This window comes from Anas acuta, chromosome 26, assembly GCF_963932015.1.
Source record: "Anas acuta chromosome 26, bAnaAcu1.1, whole genome shotgun sequence".
Taxonomy (NCBI): domain Eukaryota; kingdom Metazoa; phylum Chordata; class Aves; order Anseriformes; family Anatidae; genus Anas; species Anas acuta.
Genome location: NC_089004.1, coordinates 365,126 through 391,567, shown reverse-complemented (window position 1 = coordinate 391,567; position 26,442 = coordinate 365,126). Strand labels below are relative to the sequence as shown.

The window sequence follows — 26,442 nt, the reverse complement described above, 5'->3', positions numbered from 1 at the left end:
GGGCACTGGGCCTGTTCAGCCTGGAAAGGAGCAGGCTGAGGGGAGACCTCATCGTGGTCTACAGCTTCCTCATGAAAGAATCATAGAAACACAAGGTTGGAAAGGACCCACAGGATCATCTAGTCCAACCATCCTTCTATTACCATTACTATCTATTACTAAAATAGCAGTAAGCACAAATGAAAGCTTAAGAACACTTTCTATTACTATAAAAATAAATAATTTGTAATACATGGTTAGTAATATTTAGCAAACAGTGTGCTACCACCATCACAACGGCCTATTACCCCTTCTAGCTTCAGAGGCATCCTTATACATCCAAAATAGAGAGGAGGATATCAGCTATATGGATCTCTCTCAGCAGTGGTTTCACAACAATTAGAAGGAAGAAACAGTTCCTGAGAAGCCACAACAAGCTCAAGTTAATTTCTGGACTTTGAATAATTACTCCTTAAGTTCTCTCTCTCTCCATACAGTAGAGCACGCTCCTGACTAACTTGTACAGTGCACTCTGAATAGGAGAGATTTGTTTGCCTAAGCTAAAGGAAGAAATAGAAAACCAAGAAAGCTACTTAACTTTTAACACTTAAATTAAATGTTAAGTTACAAAAGTTCACAGGCCGTGAGATAACATAAATAAATCCCTTCTCGAGCTAAAAGATCTCATTTTTTTTTTTCAGGAGCGGCCTCCCTGAATCTAAATAATCCTCTCACAGGCAGAACAGAGTGTCCGTTCTAACTCTTTATCAGATGTGGAAGAAGAGATCGAGATGACCAGTGCCTAAAAAAAAGAGGCACTCTCTTTTCAAGGCAGACTGATCGGCACAACAAATTTCATCTGTTCTCAAGCACAAGCAACTCTAAGATAAATGGGTTCAAGGATCTTCAACGTGAAGAGTGAATATCCAAGCGTATACTGGGAACACCTGACTTGGACCATGGACGCCTCACACAGATTTCTGAGGAGTTCGGACAGCTCCGAAATCATCTTTTACAGGAAGAGACCAGAGAATTTGACTCAGTGTAAAACTGGCACAGGCAGAAATCTCCCTAGTTACAGATGCTCAAGCGCATTAGTTAAAAAGAGATTAGAGTGTGACTAGAGGGAAGTCTCAAACTCTTGTTATATACTTAATTTTCTCTCCAAGGATGGAACAACTGCTATCACCGTGCATGACTGGCTGTAGAGGGAGAGAGCAAGTGAAAGACTTAGAAAAGCACCTTCCCTTCGTAGTCCTCCCGCTCCCAAAATGGTTCCCAAGGAAGACTACTGACAGACTAAGGTTAACTGCTTTGAAAGGGCTGTGTGGGTGGACCCATTGTCTTCAAGTTCAAGCTTTTTCCTGCAGAAACTGCCAACAGTTATGCCAAATATAACAATGGTTTTACAAGATGGATAAACGTCTTCCAGACTGAAAGGGAGAAGTCGTACTGTTGTTGTCTATGCACAGACAGCTAAGCAGTGAAGAGCAATGCTAAACAACCACGATATCCCAGAACACACAAATACTGCGTAACAGTGACAGAAAGTGCTAGAATTCAAAACAAAAATTACCTCCACCAAATCGGTTTTGTCGTAGTCTTCTCTATGGTTGTAAATACACTGATTAATGACGCCATATACTTTTTCCAGGTGATAAATGTCAAATCCCTTCGTTATCTCAGTGACAAAGCATAACAGTTTCTGAAGACAACAATGGAGCAAAACAACAACTTTAGAATAGTACAAGATCCTTTGAATATGCTCTATATGTTTTCGGAGGTTGAACAGTAACAATACAAGTGAGAGCCTACTTTTTCTTACGCTATTAAATAAAATGTGACACTTCAGAGAACAGATTAAATATCCCATGAGATTTCAGCAGGGAAAATGAGTTAATTTTTCATATTTCAGAGAAAGGAAAGGCTGAAATTTCGGACAATCTTTTACTACTAACCAATCTATCACATCAATGGTTGTAATTGCAAGTCGACTGCTCCCAAAGCAGCAGGGAATGACACGATCCTCTTTGTAGGACAGCTGCTGCCACAGCAAAGCCACTGTTGCATTTCATTAGAGAAGCATTGCAGCAGCGCGGGGCACTGTAAAAAGGCTGCAGATCTTGTAGATACAGCTGTGCCAGCTGGAAAAGGAAGCACCCTTAGGTGATTACCTTTACCCACGTGTGCCATGCCTACAACTCTGCTGGCAGAACAGATTGCTCAAACGCCCAGAGCAAAGGTGGATTAGTTTGCTCAATCCTACCTTTAAATTCAGGGGTGGGTAAATAGCAAAGCGACTGCTTGTAGCAATCACCTCTCTCTCACACAGTCATTTCTATTACCAAAGATGCAGAGATGATGATCTCTGGCACAGCAACAGTGACAAGCTAGTGGCAGCACCTTCTTCCACTGCCACAGCTGTCCATTACCTGTGTGAGCCTGCAAGCATGTAGCTTTAGGGAGCAGCCATACCAAATGGAAATACTACTGCCCCCTGGAAATAATGCTGCTTATCATCTTATCAGCAAACTCTGCCTCCCTCATGTATATATATATATATATATACACACACACAATATAAGAAATTCTAATACTGCACTTTCAAGGAATTTCAGAAAAGTAGTCACTTCTCCATGGCTAGCTAGTTTACGTCGACCTGCTAACTTTATGTTTAAAATCATCACTGCAAGAAATAAAGATCCTTTTCAGGTTCTTAATACATCAAAGCATGAAAAAAAATCCCCAAATAAAAGCCCTCAAACCCATCATAAGAATTATGAATCATTAAAATGATATCCATAATAGTACTAGCAGGTTGTCAGTGTGGTATTTTAAAATTCAGCAAGGCCTTTTGTCTTAAAAATTAGGCAAAGAATCTGTCCCCTAAACTACAGATGACCAGAAGCAAATGGTAGCCTACAGAAATCTCCATGAGGTGTGGAAACTAAACAGTCACAGTGCATTACAGGCTGAATTATTTCACTATCTGTATGTCCTTCCAATTAATTGTTTTAATTGGCATTGGTTAACAAGGGGCTTAATTTGCAATTTTACATGACGCAGGAATATGTCCTATTTGAGCATTAAAAAAAAGCTGAAATTAGACATACTTTGAGCTCATAGCGATCCACAATAACTATGTAGTCTGTCTCCGTAGGGACTTGTACAGTGTTCTCACCACTTATCTGTTGCTGGTCTTCTTCCCAAGAACGTTCAGGAGTCACCGCTTGAAATGCCCAGGAATCTGGAAGGACACAGATTTCTTCAGTCAGGTTTTCTGTTTATCTAGAATACAGTCTCAGTGAAGTATCCTGTACCTGCCAAACAGTCTCTTTCTACAAATACAGAGACAGAATTGTTATCGTCTTCACTGAGAAATACTCGGCTTCTCCCTTCTTTCCAGCTAAAGTCACTGCTCCATAAAAATTAGAAACTAAGACAAAAAAAAGCAAACAAAAATACCCACAAACAAACCAAAAGCACTAATGAAAAGCTTAATAGTGGAAAAAAATAGTCATGTTGCCAATTCAGGTTAGGGAACACATCTTAGAGTACAACATTAGGGCTTAAGTCTCCTATTCCACATGTTACTCTGGATCCACGCATCTTGAAGTGCAGCTTTTTCACCTAAGCTGCTCGTTATTGGAAAGCACCTCGTACAATAAAAGAATGTCAGTGACTGCTGGCTTTCAGTTAGGTACCATTAGAAAAAAACAGACTTCAGAATCAAAAAACCAGCACCTACAGAAACATGTGGGCTTGGCTTGCACAATGAGGAGCAACATCATTACGGAATAAACTGTGTGATGATTTTTGAGAGCTGTAACAGAAAAAATAGAGTGAAATTGAAGGTTAAAGCTAATAAATAGTGCAATCCTCCTCAGCAAGAATAAGGTGCTAAAGGATCCGTTGGACTTCTCCCTTACCATTTGAAGTTGGATTTTCATTAGTTATAGTTCCCCATCTTGGTGGGGAATATCCACAAAGCTTAGCACTTTCCTTTTCAGTGTTAAGTTTTACTTGACAGATGTCAGAAACATGTTTGTCCACAAACTCTTCTTCATCACTATCGTTTTGGTCATCTGTTGGTACTCTGTTCTCTGTATCGAATTGAGAACTCCTCCTTCTCTTTGCTGCAGCATGCGCACAGTTGTTCCTTCTGCGCTTTCTTTCTGACGCACCTACAAAGAGACAGCATAAAAAAGTAATCCAAAACATAACCAAAAGAATTCTTTCTTCAAAATCCATTATCTTCATCTTACTTGACTGACAAGGAAAACAAAGGAACTGAGCTACCACTGCCTACATAATGCTGAGAAAAGAGTTGAAAGTTAATGGGGTCAGTTTGCTATTAAGATTAAAAACAAGCAAACAAACCACACACACTGCTATGGAATTTCATTCACTAAACAGTCACTTTCAGGATTTTACATGCTGAGGATTCTTACTTTGGATGGGCAATATTAATACAACGTGAGGTTATTTGATAAAGTCACTGTCTTACTGCATGAACTAATACAGATGAAAATCATAAAAGCCTCTGGAAATAAGCTCTCCTTCGAGTCTGGTATCAAGCTGAAGACTTCAAAAGCTGAATACATGTTTGGAAGAGATTAATTAATGAGACAATTTTAAGGGAATATTCAAAGGAGAAAAAACGTGAAGACTTATACCTCGTATGCTTCCTGATTCAGTAAACCTTTTGTGAAAAAACAAACTTTGTGGTTTTGCCCAACATTCATAGTATTCATATAGTATTGCAAAAGGATATGGGTGGAGTCCATGGCAAAATTCCCACTCTCACTAGTTAGACTTCCCTCCTTCAACTGGAAATCACAGTATGAGGTAGCTAAGATTTTAGCATTTGGGGAAGGGAGGGGTGGAGTGGGGGTAAAAATACCATTTTGCATAATTAAAAACTAGTTAAGTATTCAGAAACTGCCATCCACAACATTTTTTACCTCAAGAATTAGCAATTTAGGGGCGACTAAATGGCAACTGGGCCGTCAAAGTTTTTTTTTTTTTTTTTTTTTTTTTAATATTGTAAACCAACTTTCTTTGAACTTTAATTCATAACTATATTGAGTGAATGACCTGGATTTCTCTCTCACATTTTGAAGTAAATTTGAAGACAAAATACCTCTGGCATAAAGAGCCAGGCATCAGAGACACCTGTTACGCCCCAAGAACAGAGAAGGTATGAATGACAAGAGCAGCTGAATAAAATGCAACTTACCATTAGAAATGGGTGTACTGGCATCTACAGGTGCCGCTGTCATCTCCTCATTTTCATTACTCTCTTCATCTGGTTTGTCGTCTTCAGTAGCAGGGTTCTGCTGTGGTGACTTGGAGTTGTCACATGGAGCACATGCTGGAGAGGTGCGACCTTGCAATAAAGAATAGATACCAAAGATCTTTGTTGTGCATTCTTAGTTACAAATGCAGAGACAAGTCTTAAAATCCTTAGCGTTAAAGCACGTACCTCTTTTCTCACGAGATTCTTTAATTTGTTCACAAAGTCGTCCAAACTCTGTATCCATTTTGTTCCTCACCATTGAATATGCAGTGTCTTGCAAAACATAGGCTCTGTGACAATCTGAAATTTTACAGACTTTAACTGAATGTTGTCTACCAACCAATGAAACTGTTTTGATCACAGAAAAAAATTGCTTTCTTCATAGGTTGGTTCTGAAAGGTTATCTCAGTGAATATTTTCAGCATAACAGCATAGAAGTTAATTAAAACAAAAGCACTAGTTCCTTGGGAACATTTATATCACAATTCCATGCCCAAGTAGCAAAATGATAAAATATTTACAATGTGGTAAGAGATGTTCTCTGTGGATGTCCAAAATCATCTAATCCATCCAAAGTCTATTGTCCGCACACAGCATTTATCCATCTATACGTTTGACAGATTTTTTAAACTAGGGCTAAAAAGCACATCCTCACTTGTAGATCTTTGATCCGGGTAGTACTCTAAGGCATTGTTACAGATTAGATCGATGTCCTTCAGATAGTCTCCTGCAGTGAGGTACTGGCGCGAGTCAATTTTAGTCAGAACTGTTGAAAGATCCATCAACTCTTTAATCCTTGTGGCATAGTCAGGTACCTGCAGATCAAATACAAGCATTCAGAGGTTTTCTTAACCTTGCACACTGTCTACCAAAATTATTCTGAAAACTTTAAATAAATGACTTCCTAAAAACCCTGAACATTTGCGATGCATCAGAAGATGCTGAAATTAACCAGTTTGCTTCTCAGAAATGGAAGGGCTCTTTCAACTGGCATTAGAGCTGCTAGGAGAGGACAACAAGAAGTAGGGAGGTCAGAAGCACGTGCATGGTACAGAAGAAACACTGAGGGTGGGAGATTCATTTCACTTTGCTTCAGAAAATCACAACAGTGAAAGCTGACTAAGCCATCCGACATTCTTTTTGCTGTCGACATTGAGGAAAAGGTGCATGAATTGCACCTGTGAAGTACCTATTGCAGGCATCTACTTTAGAATGAGATAACTGGGCCCAGAGGTGCTGATTTCTTCCCTCAGACCATAAGAGGAGCCTAATGACTAGTTCATTAGTCATTTAGTAATGACTAAAAATCACAAATACAAAAATAAAGATGAGGAGGAGGAGGAGGTGGCAAAAAAATCACAAATACAAAAAAATAAAAGATGATGAGGAGGAGGAGGTGGCAAAGAAAATCAGAAATAAAAAAAAAAAAAAAGAGCATGAGGAGGAGGTGTCCAAAAAAATCAGAAATACCAAAAAAAAAAAGAGCATGAGGAGGAGGAGGTGGCCAAAAAAATCACAAATACAAAAAAAAGAGGAGGAGGAGAAGGAGGTGGCCAAAAAATCAAAAATACAAAAAAAAAAAAAAGAGGAGGAGGAGGATGAGGAGGAGGATCTGGCCAAAAAAATCACAAATACAAAAAAATAAAAAGAGGTTGAGGAGGAAGATGTGGTCAAAAAAATCGCAAATCCAAAAAAAAAAAAGAGCATCTAGAGGAAGAGGTTGTGGCCAAAAAGTCACTAATACAAAAAAAAAAAAAGAGGATGAGGAGAAGGCGGTGTCCAAAAAAATCACTAATACAAAAATAAAAGAGGATGAGGAGGAGGAGATTATATAAAAAAATCACAATTACCAAAAAAAAAAAAGAGGAGGAGGAGGAGGACGTTGCCAAAAAAATCACCAATACAAAAAAAAAAAAAGAGGAGGAGGAGGAGGAGGTGGTTAAAAAAAATAACAAATACAAAAAAAAAAAAAAAGAGCTTGAGGAGGAGGAGATGGCCAAAAAAATCACAAATACAAAAATAAAAGAGGAGGAGGAGGAGGAGGTGGCCACAAATATCACAAAAAAAAAAAAAAAATGAGGTTGAGGAGGAAGAGGTGGCCAAAATAATCTCAAATAAAAAACAAAAGAGGAAGAGGAGAAGGAGGTGTCCAAAAAAATCACAAATACAAAAAAAATAAAGAACATGAGGACGAGGAGGTGGCCAAAAAAATCACAAATACAAAAAAAAAAAAGAGGAGGAGGAGGAGGAGGTGGCCAAAAAAATCACAAATACAAAAAAAAGAGGAGGAGGAGAAGGAGGTGGCCAAAAAATCAAAAATACAAAAAAAAAAAGAGCATGTGGAGGAGGAAGTGGCCAGAAAATCACAAATACCAAAAAAAAAGAGGAGGAGGAGGAGGAGGTGGCCAAAAAAATCACAAATACAAATAAAAAAAAAGAGTAGGAGGAGGTCATGGCCACAAAAATCACAAATACAAAATGAAAAGAGGAGGAGGAGGAGGAGGTTGCATAAAAAAATCACAAATACAAAAATAAAGAGACTAGTTCAGATGAGGACATACGTATCTGTCTAGATTTTTCACAGCTCAAGAACCTAGGAGAAAAGGGGAAGAAAAGCCAATGGATGCCCACATGAAGAGGCCTTTGCTGATACGGAGGTATAGTCAAGTTACACCAGTCTTTGAAATACATGCCCCTAGTTTAGGCTTATCTAATCAATTAAGGAGAAAAAGGGATCTAAGCAGCCAATTGGAGGAAAAAGAAAACACACTGCACTTATGGTTGATTCCTATTGAGGAGTTCCAGATGAAACAGAGAACAGGATCTCAACACTTATTTTTACAAACTGCTGCTCCTATTCCTGTTCCCACAGGAACTGACAGTCCAATGTCAGTTGGACTGAGGCTTTAGTCCAACTATCAATGAGGCTTTAGACTTCATTAAAGTAGTCCTGTAAGTACTGTTTGTAATTATAAGGAAAGATCTCTTTGCTTTTCAGTGCTGTGACATGCCTACATATCAAAGCCTTTTCACGAGCAAACTGTGTTGGCATTTGGACTGGCTTTTTAGAATGAAACCAGGGCTTTCAGCGAATAATCCGATAAGAGACATCTGAGAGTCAGCAGAAGTAAAAGCACTGCCTCTGCTTCTTGCAAAATCCTAATAGTGCAGCCCTAAAAACAAAGTTGAACCTTCCCCAAAACGCTGAGAAATATGAACACTGAGAAGTTACAGACACACACAGATCGGCACTAGTTTACCTTCTGTGGGTCAACGGGCTTTGCAAATTCCCTGAAACGTCTGTCAGTGGCAAGTCTGTGAGTAACGTCCCTCAAGAAAATTCTAAGTTCACACAAGGTATCCTCCTCTTCCTCCTCCAGCATCCCTACTTCTTCCTCTTGTGGCTTCTGAGGCTCAGCTGGTGGTGCTACAAGCAGGACTTCCAATGTCCGATCAACTTCAATTAATCAGGAAAAATTAGCCAATTTACAGTACTCAAATACAAGCATATGACAAAATTACTGACAGAAAATGACCACCAACGCAAATCCCAAAGAGCTAGTAACTTCGATAGGAAAGTTTTAGATGTACTTCTTATATCCTCCTCACCTGTTTTCTTTACAGGAGGCTTAGCCACTTGATTTAGAATTAGGTCCTCAAAAAAAGCTGCTCTCTCTGCCCTACCAGGCAACTCAATATTGCACACTTCTCCAAATTCCTTATTAAATAATTTTTGGATCTAAAGCAGAAGGAGGAAAGACATTTCAGATTTAAGGCCACAAAAACTCATCTTCTATTCCAAAAAGACGAGTACCTTTTAAAATGAATAATAACCTGAAGAACACAAACTGAAAAAAGTTATCTTCCTGGCCTTAAAAGGCTACATTTTCACAGGCTGGCATGGCAAATTCAAATATCACCTTTAAGAATCACCTGTAGAATTAAAGCTCGGTGAAGGGATTGTACGCTACACTGATAAAGTAATGGCTTTCACCACATCCAACATCGCTTCCTTTGTATTTACTTGCCTTGCTGCATCCTTTACTTAGAACCTTTATGGCTATAGAGGGAAGAGAAAGGCTTCAGCAGACAAGTGAGGGCTTTTTGCTGAGTTTTTATTTCTCTACCAAAAGGTGTCTGAAGTAGCTAGTACCTCTACGTCTTCCTCCATTTTCCATTTCTAGTATTAAAAGGTAGGTAAGGAATTTCACTACTTATTTTAGAAGGAATTTAGAACCTGTACAAAAACTTCTGTGGGAACTCAAGCACTTTCAAAGCAGTTGATAATAAACACATCTAGGTAAGACCCGTTCTCTTCCCCCAATAACTGAGACAAACAAAATAATCGGAATGAGAACAGCGTGTTCCTGTTTTGGGCACCTTCCCTTAATGTAAACTCTCAGAAGTCAATGAAGTTCTGCATGTACTTTTACTACAGTTTATTTAGGAATACAACTAGAATTCCATTCCAAAGTTACTTTAGCAGAAATTGGAACTCAGCTTTCCAGCTTGGAAAGCTTTGGCCTATATGAAGAAAGAAACTGTTTTTTTTTTTTTTTTTTTTTTTTTTTTTTTTTTAATCAAAGTGTTTCAATTCTCTACTAAATTGCATTATTAGCAGTTTACCCAACATAGCATGGAATGGCAGACTGTCAGAAGAAATCTCTTCAGTAAAAACATCCTCTTGTCATTTCAAGCACTGCATATTCTTGACTGAACCACTTTGTAGCCACCGGAATTATTGTATTAATTTATTATTTGCATGCGTGAGAAGGGGGTGAAAGTCACTTGCTTGACTCAGAAAAAACCTTAAGCAGATGCTTTCACAGTATTCTTTTTCTCTAAGCAAATTTTAAGTGATTTGTTGGGGTGCCTGAGTAATAACAGTAGGCATTTAAGAAAGCACAGCATTTTGATGCTGAAAGCATTCATAAATTACAAGACACTGAAGAAACAGTAAGAAAAGTATTGACAAATACCTCTTCTGGGAGATCTGAGTGACATACATCAGACGTAGCAAGCAGCAAAACTGGTGAAAATGCTGGAATGTTACGTAGTAGAGTTAGAAAAGTAAGTTTCAAGGCGAGTCCAACATTGTCCCACCATAAATGGATATCTGGGACATAAATTATGCTTGGTGCTGTGAGGAATGTTTTAACAATTCCAATTCGTGTCCATAAATTCGTGTCCATAAATTCGTGTGCATAAAGAATAATTCTGTTTGAATCCTGTCTGCCTCTGGGCCCTGCACTGGCAATTTAGTTCTTGAACCACAGATGCAGTGTGCCCCAGTCTCCCCCTCATTCTAGTCAATTTATCACGTCTTCAGAAAACACTCCTTAAATTTATGAACCTGTTTGCTTTTGTTATTCCGGACTTCTATTTCTAACAGTTACAGCCTTTTTTCCTGTCTTCTTCGAGATTAACTTAACACTGCTATAGATGTGTCTGTGAATGGCTGGGGAAGAATGTTTTAATTACTCGTGAAGCGTCAAATAAGAAAGCTGTTTGTGTTTGATGTCTGGGAGTTTTAGAACAACTGATAACAACTAGTGACTGTTATGAGATACTATGTGGATCCTTGGTATCTGGCCAGGGGGGCCAAGAGATTAAGAGGAAGAAAAAAGAAGCTGAAGGACGGTTGGGAGACAAGACCTGTGGAGAGTGTACAGAGAGTGTTCCATAAACTTGGAATAGTGCCGAGTAAGTACAAAGGGTGAGAGGAAGACTACGAGCCTTCAGCATGAAAGACCCCTAGAGACCCCCAGAGGAGACTGATGCGCATGCTCCAGTAGGAGGGACTGGACCCCGGAAGCTAATTATAATAATCTATTTTTTTAGAAGTAGTAATGAATATGTATTAGTCTAGGTGCATAAAAATCAGCTGCTTGATGTAACTGGTGTGCGTCCTGGTGGAGCGGAGACTCCCGGTGCACCCAGCGCTGTTTGCTTACCTCTATTCCTTTATATTCTTTTAATAAATCCTATTTTTTATTTAATCCTAATTTGAATCCTGAGCCATTTATAACAGTGCTGTCTTCACAGGATCACAGAATCACAGAATTTCTAGGTTGGAAGAGACCTCAAGATCATCGAGTCCAACCTCTAACCTAACACTAACAGTCCCCACTAAACCATATCCCTAAGCTCTACATCTAAACGTATTTTGAAGACTTCCAGGGATGGTGACTCCACCACCTCCCTGGGCAGCCCGTTCCAGTGCCTAACAACCCTTTCAGTAAAGAAATTCTTCCTAACATCCAACCTAAAACTCCCCTGGCGTAACTTTAGCCCATTCCCCCTTGTCCTGTCACCAGGCACATGGGAGAACAGGCCAACCCCCACCTCGCTACAGCCTCCTTTAATGTACTTATACAGAGCAATAAGGTCACCCCTGAGCCTCCTCTTCTCTAGGCTGAACAAGCCCAGCTCCTTCAGCCGCTCCTCATAGGACTTGCTCTCCAGGCCCCTCACCAGCTTTGTCGCCCTTCTTTGGACCCGCTCAAGCACCTCGATGTCCTTCTTGTAGCGAGGGGCCCAAAACTGAACACAGTACTCGAGGTGCGGCCTCACCAGAGCCGAGTACAGGGGGACGATCACCTCCCTAGCCCTGCTGGTCACAGTGTTTCTGATACAAGCCAGGATGCCGTTGGCCTTCTTGGCCACCTGAGCACACTGCTGGCTCATATTCAGCCGACTGTCCACCATCACTCCCAGGTCCTTCTCTGCCTGGCAGCTCTCCAACCATTCCTCTCCCAGCCTGTAGTTCTGCTTGGGGTTATTGCGCCCCAGGTGCAGGACCCGGCACTTGGCCTTGTTGAACTTCATACAGTTGACCTCAGCCCATCGGTGCAGCCTATCCAGATCCTCCTGCAGAGCCTTCCTACCCTCGAGCAGATCGACACACGCACCTAGCTTGGTGTCATCTGCAAACTTACTGAGGGTGCACTCAATGCCGTCATCCAGATCATTGATGAAGATGTTAAAGAGGACCAGCCCCAGCACCGAGCCCTGGGGGACGCCACTAGTGACTGGCCTCCAACTGGACTTGGCTCCATTTACCACAACTCTTTGGGCCCGGCTATCCAGCCAGTTTCTAACCCAACGAAGCGTGCGCCAGTCCAAGCCAAGAGCAGCCAGTTTCTTGAGGAGAATGCTGTGGGAGACGGTGTCAAAAGCCTTGCTGAAGTCAAGGTAGACCACATCCACAGCCTTTCCCTCGTCCACCCAGCGCGTCACTTTGTCGTAGAAGGAGATCAGGTTCGTCAAGCAGGACCTGCCTTCCATAAACCCATTCTGGCTGGGCCTGATCGCCTTCTTGCCCTTCAAGTGCCGCATGATGACTCCCAAGAGGATCTGCTCCATGAGCTTCCCTGGTACTGAGGTCAAACTGACCGGCCTGTAGTTCCCCGGGTCTGCCCTTCTGAGCATTTTGGATCAGCTAGTGAAAAGGAAAGCTTGGGTAAGAAAACTAAAACACGTAGAATAACCTGTTAATACATAGCTACATAGCCACCTGACTGCCCCATGAAATGAAACTATGTGAACAGAGTGGCAAGCATCCTTTCACATAAGGAATTTCTCTGTGCACCTTTTCAGATTACCAGTATTCGAAGAACTCTAGTCAGAAGATGGGAAGAATATATTCAGGCAGTGGCTAGACACCGTAGCTATATGGCCACAGCCACAATCTTCGCATAACAAAGAAAGGAAATGTCCCTCTTATGGGACACATCAGTATTCAGTCGTGTAACATGTCTGTCCTTACTTGTATGGCTCTCAAATGTTTCCACTAAAGGTAAAAATATTTTAAGGTAGTGATGCCAAACAATAAAATGGATTTCCTGCCTAAAAGTAAAAACACCAGATCTGTTTATTTTTTCTAGTTAAAACCACATCAGCGTGCAAATGAAGTGTTTAGTGAATGTTAATGCTTTTATTGCACATACTGCAACGGCACAAGTTGTGTATGTCCGTGTGAAAACAAAATAAACAGAAGCCCCAAACCTTTGTTGCCTTACTAATATAATTTAGAAGAAGGCTACAAAAAGTAGCCGATGTGCAGTCTGATACAGAGCCATCTACTGGGAGCACACAGTCTTAGGAGGCAATGAGAACTACTTTCTGGATCCCAGGGAGATGAGCAGCATTTCTTTCCACAAAGAGATGTTTATTAGCAACACCGCCCAGCTTCCTGAGCTGCTAGCAACATTGTCACTGTAAAATTGGGCATGGAAAATGTGGACATGTAAAACATCCAGATTGTTTGTGGTCTAAAAGAAAAGGGGATTTTCAGACAGAAGTAAACATCCCAGCACATTAAAACAAGGCCACCTCCATTACCAATGAATTTTGCTCACCTTACTTGCAACTCGATTGATCCTTTACATACAGTCAGTGAATCCGATGAGAATAAAAAGAAAAAAGGTACCTGTCCGCAGATTTCTTCTGGCGGTGCAACGTTTGTAAGCAGAACAGAAAGGTCCAGGGTGTGAACGGGAAACTTCTCCAAAGTGTGCAACACCGCGGGTGCCACGTAAGAAACCTGGCCGTACCCTTCTTTTCCTACTATTAGCAGACGGGGCCGGCGTGATGTTGGTTCGCAGAAAGCACTCCTAGAACAAGAGTTAAGAAAACAAGTTTATAAATGAGGTGCTGAATAGACACACACAGATGTTCCAAGTAATTTTCCTATAGACTTTCTTTTCCATCCCCAAATAATCCAAATGGTAGCGGTACATTAAATACATGTAAGATTTCCAGTTAAGTTATTCAGTCATTCCAATTGTTTCATCTTCTTCCCTTGTGTTTCCTATTCTTTACTAAACCAAGACTGCAAATTAATATCCCTGCAATCTTGCTTTACTACTAGGAAATAAATTTGTGAGGAGCATTTGTTTCCCCACTACAATCAGGCTGTACCTTTGCTGGCTTAAATCAAAGATGCTAGAGACTTAGCCTTGCTGTAGAGGACAGAAAATCTTCTGGACAGCACAGCAATAAAGTGAGAAAAATAACCGATCCAGCTGTGACAACATGATCTAACTTTCCAACTGTGGGCTTGCATGACTTCCATACTAAAATACCACAAGATTAACACAACTTGGTGGCTTAACAAATAAAGACACCATTCAAATTTTTCTCAGGGTGTTTTAACAAGCCATTTCTCAGTTTTCTTTCTGCTACATAATTCACCACTGGTTTAAGAATCCTGGAAAACAGAAGGGCAAAAGGTGGCAACACAAACCCATAAAGTTGGGGTATTTTTAGCTAAAAGGACAGACAGGACATTTATGTGGTCTTGAGTCTTTCAAAGAATGCCATGGATTAAGTCAACGTGTTCTGGTAGTCTACGGATCACTTTGGCTTAGGAAGAGAAGCTTGGGCTTTTCAGTTTGGTCATTCAGAGCAACTTCATTACAACTTTAGTCCCTTCACCCTTTCTTCTTGTGAATACCAAGCACCCCTTCAACACACAAACTTGATGTTACCCCTTCGTCTACCACCCCTCGCACTTTTAACAGCTGGAACTGTTTACAAAGACTCAGCAGTCCTGAGAATTTAAACATGACAGGGATCTATCTTTCTTTACCTGCTGAAACAGAGGCGTTTTTTCTCTGGTCCGTCAGGCATTCCATCTTTTAATTCATCTCCAGAAACCAAGGATGCATCGTCATCACTGTCGAACATATCATCTTGTAAAATAGGATTTAAATGGTCTGAAAGACAAAAGAGGTTTGTTAACTTTCCTGAATAGCCTTTGTCTCGTTCTTTTACATTAATACAGCTACTAAATCAGTGCCAAAACCCTTTCTTCATTTGAGAGCACACACTGAAAGCTATTTCCTAGAGTTCATCCCACCACAGATCTAAGGAGATGGCACAAGGCCCTACAAAACTGTACGAAGTCCCACTGATGTGTACGTATAAGGTATGCTACTCTTGGTGATTTTTTTCTCCCCCTTAGAATAAAGGAGATTACGAACAATTTCTGCAGTTGCTAAATAGCTAAAAAAAAAAAAAAAAAAAAAAAAAAAAAAAAAAAAAAGACCGTTTCTTTCTGGAGGAGGTTCCCACAATGAAAGCACGGGGATTAAGGATGTGATGGCCACAGAATTCCATTCATCTAGTAAATATCAGTGCTAATTGATCTCACGTGCACATGTATAGTACGATCCACAAACATTTAAATTAGGAGACTGGTTAAAAATGATGATAGCTAAAACAGTATTTAGCTTAGACCAGTTATACTTGTATCCTGGTCCTGACATTCTTCAGAAAGGAATTAGAAACATTGACCTAGAAATGCTTCCCCTCCAAATATCTGAGTTTTGATTTTTTAAAGAAAAATAGGTGCCTTATACTTCAAACCTCAAGTCAACCTCTACAAATGCTAATTATCTTAGCTGCCGTCAGAAGCAGGATGCTTCAGTAGAGAACGCATCGTCCTTTACTGTGTATTGAGTCATTCAGAGCTTCCATTTGGCATTTCAGTTTCGAATCCAGATTAAAACCTATGCGTTATCTTCCAGACATGCCCAAAAGAAAGACATGCACATGCAAATAATAAAATTCTACCATCATTATGTCTGAAAGGTTTAAGTTGATTGCACAGACCACAAGTTTTTCTTTTAGCAGAATTATAAAGAAGTGGATGCTGTGGTTATACCTTGCTGTCGGTCCTCCTTTAGTGCAAGCTGTGCATGCGGGAAGATCTTCTGCACAACTTGTAAAATATTCGCTCCTGATCTTTTAAAAAGTGGCTTGAAAATGGGTGATAGTGCTTGTCCGGGTGAAGCCACGATCCTGTTTGATGCCGGAACAACCTTCTTCATAGCCATGAAAAAGTCCTTTGCTTTTATTTTAATAGAATTAACGTCTAGTAGCAACTTCTCCCTACTTGCATAAATCTGAGGATAGCATCAGCGTAGAGAGCACAGCGCAGCTTCAGTACATAAAGATTTGATATCTGCACCACAGTATCCTAACAAACAAAAATCAAACGTTACATCAGTCAAGGCCCAGGTTTACAACATGCAACATTTAAAGAATTTGTAATGCCAAAACCAAACAGGTTAACAGGGAATTCAAAGTGCTACTGCTCTGCAATGAAGTTTCATGTTGCGCACTGTCTGATATCCTGCACTTATGCAGCTGAAGCAGACTCCTCATCAAAAACTATACTCTTGAGGAAGATGCCCCAGAACCACTTAACGTTCTCAGACAACAAGAGGAACGACAACAAAGAGTAAATAGATGAAAGCATCTAACACTGATTGCAATGAAGGCGTGCCAGCTGCCTCGTTGACTAGTTGTGCAGCAAGGCACAAGAGCTTGGGTACTGCCTGGTACAAGCTAAGGTGCTAAGGTTCTTTACAACTTGCTCACAAGCAAGAATCCATTTTGGTTTCAGTCTTACCAATGCATTTCTCAGCTAGTTCATCAAGCAACATGTCCTTGGGTACTGCCTGGTACAAGCTAAGGTGCTAAGGTTCTTTACAACTTGCTCACAAGCAAGAATCCATTTTGGTTTCAGTCTTACCAATGCATTTCTCAGCTAGTTCATCAAGCAACATGTCCAGTGGCTTAGGGGTCCAGTCACGAGTATGAATCTTGAAAATTTCTTTTCTAGCCTGGAAGTAAATCATTGCATTTTAGCTTGTCCCAAGTTTTCCTTAAAAATACTAACAAAAAACAAACAAACCAAAAAGCAAACAAACAAACAAACAAACAAACAAACAAAAAACAGTCCTCCCTCAAAACCCCTCATCTATTAATACGCTTTTCTTACTTGCTCAACTTTCAAGTATTTTACAGTTATTTAATATACACTCTGCATTTTCAACCAGGAAATTGAATATTTCTTATTTGTTATACTGAACTTTTTCTAGGAACCTACAATGAAAGAAAAGGCATTTATAGCTTCAATAACAAGTTTCCAAACTACGAGACCTAATGACCCAGAGGAAAATACTGTAATGAAAAATTTATCCAGAAACATTTCTTTGTTGTCCAAAAAACTTCTCTAAAACTTAGCAAGCTTTCATTGTGACAGTCTCATTACTTCATCACATTTGCTTTTCAGGCAGTAAATTCACAGAAAGCACTTCTGGCACAATGCTTCAAATTGCTACAATTACTATAAAGAAGAAAATAATTATGACTCAAACTACTACCACCGATCCAGGGCACAATCAAATGCAAACACGTCCCCTATTCATTCATAAGTGAAGGATTGAGACCAAAAACACAACTTCATGATGAAAACGCCCAAGTGGACTAAATAATTAAGCAAACAGGTACAACTTTGGGAATGAAAGGTTTGATTATAGAACTAACTACTTGCTGGTATCATCCTGACCATATATATCCAGTACCAGATTTGCCCTCCATGGAAAAACGCAGTGTCTCCACATATCACTCTTTTGTTCAAGTTGTCAATTATTTTTTTCCTATAAAGTTGGACTTTGCCGTGGTAGCACTAACGTTCAATTTAAGTTCTCACCTCTTTATTTGGCAAGTTGAAGAGGAACTCTCTGCCAAAGCGTCCTGGTCTTCGTAAAGCAGGATCTATAGAATCCAGTCTGTTGGTAGCTCCGATTACCACGATCTCCCCTCTGTTATCTATGCCATCCATAAGCGTCAGAAGAGTTGAAACAATGGAACTAATAGAAAAATATAGTTTTTATTTACTGGTTCAGTAAATTTTGTTACATTCAACATGACTTTCTTGATGCCGGAACAACCTTCTTCCTAGTGGTCATTCAAAAGTGGGAAAAAAAATAGTCTACCAAGTTGTTTTTTTTTTTTGGTTTGATAATAAATCTGCAGACTGGTAAGTCATCAAGCACTTCAAGACTGTTTGAAATAATCTCTACATTAATAGAAAAGGAGTACTGCACACTTCTGCTCAGGAAGAAAATCACGGAAAATGTAAATTTTGATTTTAGATGTTGAATTTGTTGCAGTGAGATCTTCCTCTTCGCATGATTCTATTTGGATTTAAACCATAGTATCTATGGAGAGACCAAGAGTAGGACAAGAACAGCACAGAGTTCAGCATGAAGCCAATCAGGAGCTCAAGTTTGCATTCTTTGTATTCAAGTTGATCCTTCTCTTGCTGGAAGGACCTGCTTTTTGACTCTCCTTCTCTTCACTAGGAGCATGTTCCCTCTTGCTTTGGTAATGCTCTTTCTTAGGGTTTTTCGTCTCGTCCTTTGTAGTCATTCAAAACTGGGAAAAAAATAGTCTACCAAGTTGGTGTTAAGTCACCAAGCACTTCAAGACTGTTTGAAATAATCTCTACATTAATAGAAAAGGAATTCCTCAAACACACTGTGTCTGCTTACCTTTAATACACTCGTTGGATGAGACGGAGCTGTATTTCTTGCTTTCGCCTGCACTGGAAGGCTTCCCTTCCTTGTAAGGTTGTTTACTGCTCTCACTTCTGCATTGCTCACATGAAGAGCCATCTGGAGGATGGGATTCTTCCTTCTTCTCCCGCGTTATCTTCTGGAAACGAGGATCTAAGTGTTCCAAGGAGCCATTCACTTTCCTGGTGTTTCTCTTTTTTCTTCTTTTTCTTCTCCTTTTTCTTCTTTTTTTACGCTTGCGATTGGCATTGTCAAAGTGGAGCGCACAGAAACACAAATCGTGAAGTCTGAAAGAAACATGCAAGTTTAAAAGAGAAAAAAAGATGTGGCACTTGTTGCCTATATGAAACTTTATTTATTTTACCACAGGTGATGATTTGCAGCATGTCAGCTATTTTGTGGTGCTTTGTGCACATGCAACTTACTTTAGATGTAGCAAACTTAAGCCCTCAGATTGAAGGACCATAGGTCCTGGTTTGTACACAGATCATTAACAATGGCTAGCTCTGGAATACGTGCAAGCAGAAAAAAACTTTTAACCTAATCCAGAATGGTGTACGGATGTGTTTCCAACTATGTGGTCCAAAGCTAGTGCTCTGACACAATTCAGCAATAGCTTTCCTATCTTCACTGATCAACCTAACAACATGATCCCCAGCCAGCTGATGCTATCTAAGTAACTTAGAAACTACCAGAAAAAAAAAAAAAAAAAAAAAAAAAAGAAGAAAAAAAGAGAAGAAAAAAAAAGGAGAAAAAAAAAAAAAAAAGGAATACATGAGAAGCACCCAGAAAAGAATTAGGATAAAAAATGCGGAGTATGCTGGAATCCTTGCTTACTTGGAATCCTTCTCTCCATGTTTATCCTTAGACTTCTTTTTCTTCTAGAACTTGTGATATTTTTGCATTTTTTTCACCACCTAAAAGCTCCTTTTCTATCTTTCTGTCTTTCCTTTCTATTTCACTTTCACTACCTCCTGCACGGATATATTTTCTTTTTCTGTTTCCTTCTGTTTCATTTTTCTGGCGACAGTTCTCCAAATGAGCTGACACAGGTGGAAGCGCATGTCTTTCACGAGAATGTCTTCCAGAATGTTGCTGAGATACCGAGCAACGATGCAAGTCTGCTCGGGGTGTGCTAAAGTGACGTACATCTTCATCTCTCAAGAGGGAACCGTGAGGCCATCCACTTTTGTAATGATAATGCTTATGTGACCTGCCGTAGTAAGTTGCAGTCCATTTGTCAAAGGCTGCATCGCCGTGAGAGAACTTTCTCTCCCTACTGTCTCCTGTCGCATGAGGTGAATAGTAATCATTGGAATAGCTACATCTTTCCCATCTCCATGCTTCATCTCGATAGTATCTTTCTCTGCTCCAACTTCTTTCCCCTTTGGATCGGTAATATCTATTGCTACCTTGTTCTGATCTTCCTCGGCTGCCAGATCTGTACTTTGAATATTTGACTGCTCTTCTGCCATTCTCAGGGCTGTTTCTTTCACCAGGGAAAGATCTGTACCTGCTTCGCTCCCAGTGCTCCTGCTTGTGACGCTTTTGCTCAACAACTTCCACGCTCTGAGAACACTTCTTCTTGCTGGAAGGACCTGCTTTTTGACTCTCCTTCTCTTCACTAGGAGCATGTTCCCTCTTGCTTTGGTAATGCTCTTTCTCAGTGTTTTTAGTCTTGTCCTTTCTACTTTGGCATCTCTCTGCAATAGCTGAGGAGGAAAGCTTTTTAGAGCTACATTCAATGTCAGACTTGAGAGAGGAAGTTTACCGCAATTTCTCACCAGGCTCAGAAGTCTCTTGGCCATACAAAACATTTTCTTTTGAAATGAGGTCACGTTCTTTTGATCTTCTTGGTTTTTCCTTGTCTCCACCGTCATCACATTGGTACTTTGTGAGGTATTCATCATTCCCAGTAGATTTCAGAGGGTCCGCAACACTGCACAAAATAAAATCACATTTCTCACTTCTGCTGAAGGACGTGAAGATTAAGAGTAAAACCTTCCAAAGGCAAACAAAAAAAACCCTCCGGACTACAGGAACGCTCTCAAAGATATGCCATTTAGAAACCTCTCCTGTGATTAGGACACCTTCTCCAGCTCCCAGAGAATGTGTTTTTTCCCCTTTTGCTTCTGAAGCCATTGCATTATAAAAGCAAACGTATCCGTCTGGGGTCATATTTTGAATGCCTCTCTGATTCCAGGGAGGGATATGTTTCGGGTTGCTCAGAAAGAGCGAACACAGAGGGTCCAGTGAAATGTGGGGCTGCCTGAAGGCTTCCCTGGGGCGTTCAGTTGTACCCAAAGCCTTCCTTTGGGGGCACTTTTGGTTGGGCGAAAGGGGCTTTGAACGGATTTCCTCAGGCCATATTTTCAATTCCTCTCCCATGCCGGGTAGGGCTATGTTTCTGGCTGCTCAGGAAGAGCTAACACAGAGGGTCCAGCGCATGTGGGATTCCATGAAGGCTCCCCTGGGGAGTTCAGTTGTCCCCAAAGCCTTTCTTTGGGGCACTTTTGGATGGGCAAAAGAGGCTTTGTACGCTTTTTCTTGAGCCCTCTTTGGAATTCCTCTCCCATGCAGGGTAGGTCTATGTTTCAGGTTGCTCAGAAAGAGCGAACACAGAGGGTCCAGTTGCATGTGGGGCTGCGTGAAGCCTCCCCTGGGGAGTCCAGTTGTACCCAAAGCCTTCATTTGGGGGCATTTATGGATTGGCGAAAGGAGCTTTGAATGGATTTTCTTGGGCCCTCATTGGAATTCCCCTCCCATGCCAGGTAGAGCTATATTTCGGGTTGCTCAGAAAGAGCGAAGACAGAGGGTCCAGTGGCATGTGGGGCTGCGTGAAGGCTCCACTGGAGAGTTCACTTGTACCCAAAGCCTTCCTTTGGGGGCACTTTTGGATGGGCGAAAGGGGCTTTGAACACTTTTTCTGGGGCCCTATTTTGAATGCCTCTACGATTCCAGGAAGGGTTATGATTCGGATTGCTCAGAAAGAGCGAACACAGATGGTCCAGTTGCATGTGGGGCTGCGTGAAGGCTCCCCTGGAGACTTCAGCTGCACCCAAAGCCTTTCTAAGGGGGCACTTTTGGATGGGCAAAAGGGACTTTGTACGAGTTTTCTAGGGACCTCTTTTGAATTCCTCTCCCATGCCGGGTAGGGCTATATTTTGCGTTGCTCAGAAAGAGCGAAGACAGAGGGTCCAGTTCTATGTGGGGCTGCATGAAGGCTCCCCTGGGGAGTTCACTTGTACCCAAAGCCTTCCTTTGGGGGCACTTTTGGATGGGCGAAAGGGTCTTGTAACGCGTTTTCTGGGGCCCGAGTTTTCAGTACTCTCTGATGCCGGCCAGGGATGTATTTAGGGTTGTTGGGAAAGAGCGAAGAGAGAGGGTCCAGTTGCATGTGGAATTTCAAAAAGGCTCCCCTGTGAAGTTCACTTGTACCCAAAGCCTTCCTTTGGGGGCACTTTTGGATGGTCCAAAGGGACTCGCAATGCCTTTTCTGGGCCCGATTTTTCAGTCTTTACCCATGCCGGCTAGGAATATGTTTAGGCTTGCGGTGAAGGAGTGAACCCGAAGGGTCCAGTTGCATGTGGGGCTGCGTAAAGGCTCCCCTGGGGAGTTCACTTGTACCCAAAGCCTTCCTTTGGGGGCACTTTTGGATGGGTGAAAGGGTCTTTTAACGCATTTTCTTTGGCACGATTTTTCAGTCATCTCCGATGCTGGATAGGGATATATTAAGTGTTGCTCGGAAACAGCGAACACGGAGGGTCCAGTTGCATGTAGGGCTGCAAAAAGGCTCCCCTGGGGAGTTCACTTGTACCCAAAGCCTTCCTTTGGGGGCACTTTTGGATGGGCGAAAGGGTCTTGTAACGCGTTTTCTGGGGCCCGATTTTTCAGTCGTCTGCCATGCGGGAAAGGGTTATATTTAGGGTTACTGTGAAAGCGCGACTACGGAGGGTCCAGTTGCTTGTGGGGCTGCATAAAGGCTCCCCTGGGGAGTTCAGTTGTACCCAAAGCCTTCCTTTGGGGGCACTTTTGGATGGGCGAAAGGGGCTTGTAAAGCATTTTCTGGGTCCCGAGTTTTCAGTCGTTTCCAAAGCCGGCTAGGGATATATTTAGGCTAACTCGAAAACAGCGAACACGGAGGGTCCAGTTGCATGTGGGGCTGCGTAAAGGCTCCCCTGGGGAGTTCAGATGAACCCAAAGCCTTCCTTTGGGGGCACTTTTGGATGGTCCAAAGGGACTCGCAATGCGTTTTTTGAGGCCCGTTTTTCAGTCTTCTCCCATTGCGGCTAGGGCTATATTTATGCTTGCGGTGAAAGAGCGAATAAGGAGGGTCCAGTTGCATGTGGGGCTGCGTAAAGGCTCCCTTGGGGAGTTCACTTGTACCAAAAGCCTTCCTTTGGGGGCACTTCTGGATGGGCGAAAGGAGCTCGGAACGTGTTTTCTGTGGCATGAGTTTTCAGTCGTCTCCGATGCCGGCTAGGGATATATTTAGGGTTGCTCGGAAAGAGCGAACATGGAGGGTCCAGTTGCATGTGGGGCTGCGTAAGGGCTCCCCTGGGGAGTTCACTTGTACCCAAAGCCTTCCTTTGGGGGACTTTTGGATGGGCAAAAGGGGCTTGTAACGCGTTTTCTTTGGGCAGATTTTTCAGTCTTCTCCCATTGCGGCTAGGGATATATGTAGGATTGCGGTGAAAGAGCGAATACGGAGGGTCCAGTTGCATGTGGGGCTTCAAAAAGGCTCCCCTGGGGAGTTCACTTGTACCCAAAGCCTTCCTCTGGGGGCACATTTGGATGGGCGAAACGGTCTAATAACGCGTTTTCTGGGGCCCGAGTTTTCAGTCATCTCCAATGCTGGCTAGGGCTATATATAGGTTTGCTCGAAAACAGCGAACCCGGAGGGTCCAGTTGCATGTGGGACTGCAAAAAGGCTCCCCTGGGGAGTTCAGGTGTACCCAAAGCCTTCCTTTGGGGGCACTTTTGGATGGGCGCAAGGGGCTTGGAACGCATTTTCTGGGGCCCGAGTTTTCAGTCGTCTCCGATGCCAGCTAGGGATATATATATGCTTGCGGTGAAAGAGCGAATAACGAGGATCCAGTTGCATGTGGGTTTGAAAAAAGGCTCCACTGGGAGTTCAGTTCTACCGAAAGCCTTCCTTTGGGGGCAGTTTTGGATGGGCAAAAGGAGCTCGGATCGCGTTTTCTGGGGCATGAGTTTTTAGACGTCTCCAATGTCGGCTAGGGATATATTTAGGCTTGCTTTGAAATTGTGAATAAGGAGGGTCCAGTTGCATGTGGGGCTGCAAACAGGCTCCCCTGGGGAGTTCAGATGTACCCAAAGCCTTCCTTTGGGGGCAGTATTGGATGGGCGAAAAGGGCTTGTAATGCTTTTTCTGTGGCCCGAGTATTGAGTTGTCTCCCATGCAGACCCGGGATATATTTAGGGTTGTTGGGAAAGAGCGAACCCGGAGGGGCCAGTTGCATGTGGGGCTGCGTAAAGGCTCCCCTGGAGAGTTCAATTGTACCCAAAGCCTTCCTTTGGGGGACTTTTGGATGGGCAAAAGGCGCTTGTAATGGGTTTTCTGGGGCATTAGTTTTCAGTCGTCTCTGATGCTGGCTAGGGCTATATTTAAGGTAGCTCGGAAAAAACGAACACGGAGGGCCCAGTTGCATGTGGGGCTGCGTAAAGGCTCCCCTGGGAGTTCAGTTGTACCCAAAGCCTTCCTTTGGGGGCACTTTTGGATGGTCCAAATGGACTCGCAATGCGTTTTTTGAGGCCCGTTTTTCAGTCTTCTCCCATTGCGGCTAGGGCTATATTTATGCTTGCGGTGAAAGAGCGAATAAGGAGGGTCCACTTGCATGTGGGGCTGCGTAAAGGCTCCCCTGGGGAGTTCACTTGTACCCAAAGCCTTCCTCTGGGGGCACATTTGGATGGGCGAAACGGTCCAATAACGCGTTTTATGGGGCCCGAGTTTTCAGTCATCTCCAATGCTGGCTAGGGCTATATATAGGTTTGCTCGAAAACAGCGAACCCGAAAGGGTCCAGTTGCATGTGGAGCTGCGTAAAGGCTTCCCTTGGGAGTTCACTTGCACCCAAAGCCTTCCTTTGGGGGCACTTTTGGATGGGTGAAAGAGTGTAATAAAGCGTTTTCTTATTTATTTATTTATTTATTTATTTATTTATAATACGCGTTTTCTTATTTATTTCTTTAACTAACTGCAAAAAGGCTCCCGTTGGGAGTTCAGTTGTACCGAAAGCCTTCCTTTGGGGGCACTTTTGGATGGGCGCAAGGGGCTTGTAACATATTTTCTGGGGCCCGAGTTTTCAGTCTTCTCCCATTTCGGCTAGGGATATATTTAGAGTTGCGTTGAAAAAGTGAACCCGGAGGGTCCAGTTGCATGTGTGGCTGCGTAAAGGCTCCCCTGGGGAGTTCAGTTATACCCAAAGACTTCCTTTGGGAGCACTTTTGGATAGGCGAAAGGGTCTTGTAACTCGTTTTCTTTGGTCAGACTTTTCAGTCGTCTCTGATGACGGCTAGGGATATATTTAGGGTTGCTGTGAAAGAGCGAATAAGGAGGGTCCAGATGCATGTGGGGCTACAAAAAGGCTCCCCTGGGGAGTTCAGATGTACCCAAAGCCTTCCTCTGGGGGCACTTTTGGATGGGCGAAAGGGGCCTGTAACGCGTTTTCTTTGGTCAGATTTTTCAGTCATCTGCCATGCGGGCCAGGGCTATATTTAGGGTTGCTGTGAAAGAGCGAATAAGGAGTGTCCAGTTGCATGTGGGGCTGCAAAAAGGCTCCCCTGGGGAGTTCAGTTGTACCCAAAGCCTTCCTTTGGGGGACTTTTGGATGGGCAAAAGGGGCATGTAATGAGTTTTCTGGGGCATTAGTTTTCAGTCGTCTCCGATGCTGGCTAGGGCTATATTTAAGGTAGCTCGGAAAAAACGAACACGGAGGGTCCAGTTGCATGTGGGGCTGCGTAAAGGCTCCCCTGGGAGTTCAGTTGTACCCAAAGCCTTCCTTTGGGGGCACTTCTGGATGGGCAAAAGGAACTCGGAACGCGTTTTCTGGGGCCTGCTTTTTCAGTCTTCTCCCATTGCGGCTAGGGATGTATGTAGGATGGCGGTGAAAGAGCGAATACGGAGGGTCCAGTTGCATGTGGGGCTGCGTAAAGGCTCCCCTGGGGAGTTCACTTGTACCCAAAGCCTTCCTCTGGGGGCACATTTGGATGGGCGAAACGGTCTAATAACGCGTTTTATGGGGCCCGAGTTTTCAGTCATCTCCAATGCTGGCTAGGGCTATATATAGGTTTGCTCGAAAACAGCGAACCCGGAGGGTCCAGTTGCATGTGGGACTGCATAAAGGCTTCCCTGGGGAGTTCACTTGTACCCAAAGCCTTCCTTTGGGGGCACTTTTAAATGGGTGAAAGAGTGTAATAAAGCTTTTTCTTATTTATTTATTTATTTATTTATAATTACGCGTTTTCTTATTTATTTCTTTAAATAACTGCAAAAAGTCTCCCCTGGGGAGTTCAGTTGTACCGAAAGCCTTCCTTTGGGGGCACTTTTGGATGGGCGCAAGGGGCTCGGAAAGCGTTTTATGGGGCCCGAGTTTTCAGTCATCTCCAATGCTGGCTAGGGCTATATATAGGTTTGCTCGAAAACAGCGAACCCGGAGGGTCCAGTTGCATGTGGGACTGCATAAAGGCTTCCCTGGGGAGTTCACTTGTACCCAAAGCCTTCCTTTGGGGGCACTTTTGGATTGGCGAAAGGGACTCGGAACGCGTTTTCT

General features: G+C 42.4%; 1 protein-coding gene and 1 pseudogene across 1 annotated transcript; both read right to left on the bottom strand.

The window, feature by feature from the left end:
* The window catches only part of LOC137844762 (ubiquitin carboxyl-terminal hydrolase 42-like), a 39,607-nt pseudogene extending 18,568 nt beyond the window's left edge, over nucleotides 1–21,039 (bottom strand).
* On the bottom strand, nucleotides 1,442–16,398 carry LOC137845014 (ATPase family AAA domain-containing protein 2-like). The gene is made up of 14 exons (XM_068661801.1): nucleotides 16,378–16,398; nucleotides 15,948–16,188; nucleotides 14,871–14,997; nucleotides 13,710–13,893; nucleotides 12,699–12,719; nucleotides 10,258–10,422; nucleotides 8,888–9,017; nucleotides 8,539–8,735; nucleotides 5,934–6,093; nucleotides 5,465–5,578; nucleotides 5,219–5,368; nucleotides 3,909–4,163; nucleotides 3,093–3,226; nucleotides 1,442–1,684 (listed from the first exon to the last, which is right to left on the bottom strand). The coding sequence occupies exons 1-14, from the start codon at nucleotides 16,396–16,398 to the stop codon at nucleotides 1,442–1,444; spliced, it is 2,142 nt and encodes a 713-aa protein (XP_068517902.1).
* Nucleotides 21,040–26,442: the final 5,403 nt, after the last annotated feature.

What these genes read in the sequence shown, in the direction of transcription:
- LOC137845014 (XM_068661801.1), bottom strand. Translation starts at nt 16,398, where the DNA reads ATGAAACTTCATTGCAGAGCA. An exon ending in AAACGCCTCTGTTTCAGCAG is followed by an intron (nt 13,894 to 14,870) that starts GTAAAGAAAGAT and finishes CTCTTGTTCTAG; the next exon opens with GAGTGCTTTCTGCGAACCAA. An exon ending in CAGTACACCCATTTCTAATG is followed by an intron (nt 4,164 to 5,218) that starts GTAAGTTGCATT and finishes GTCTCTTTGTAG; the next exon opens with GTGCGTCAGAAAGAAAGCGC.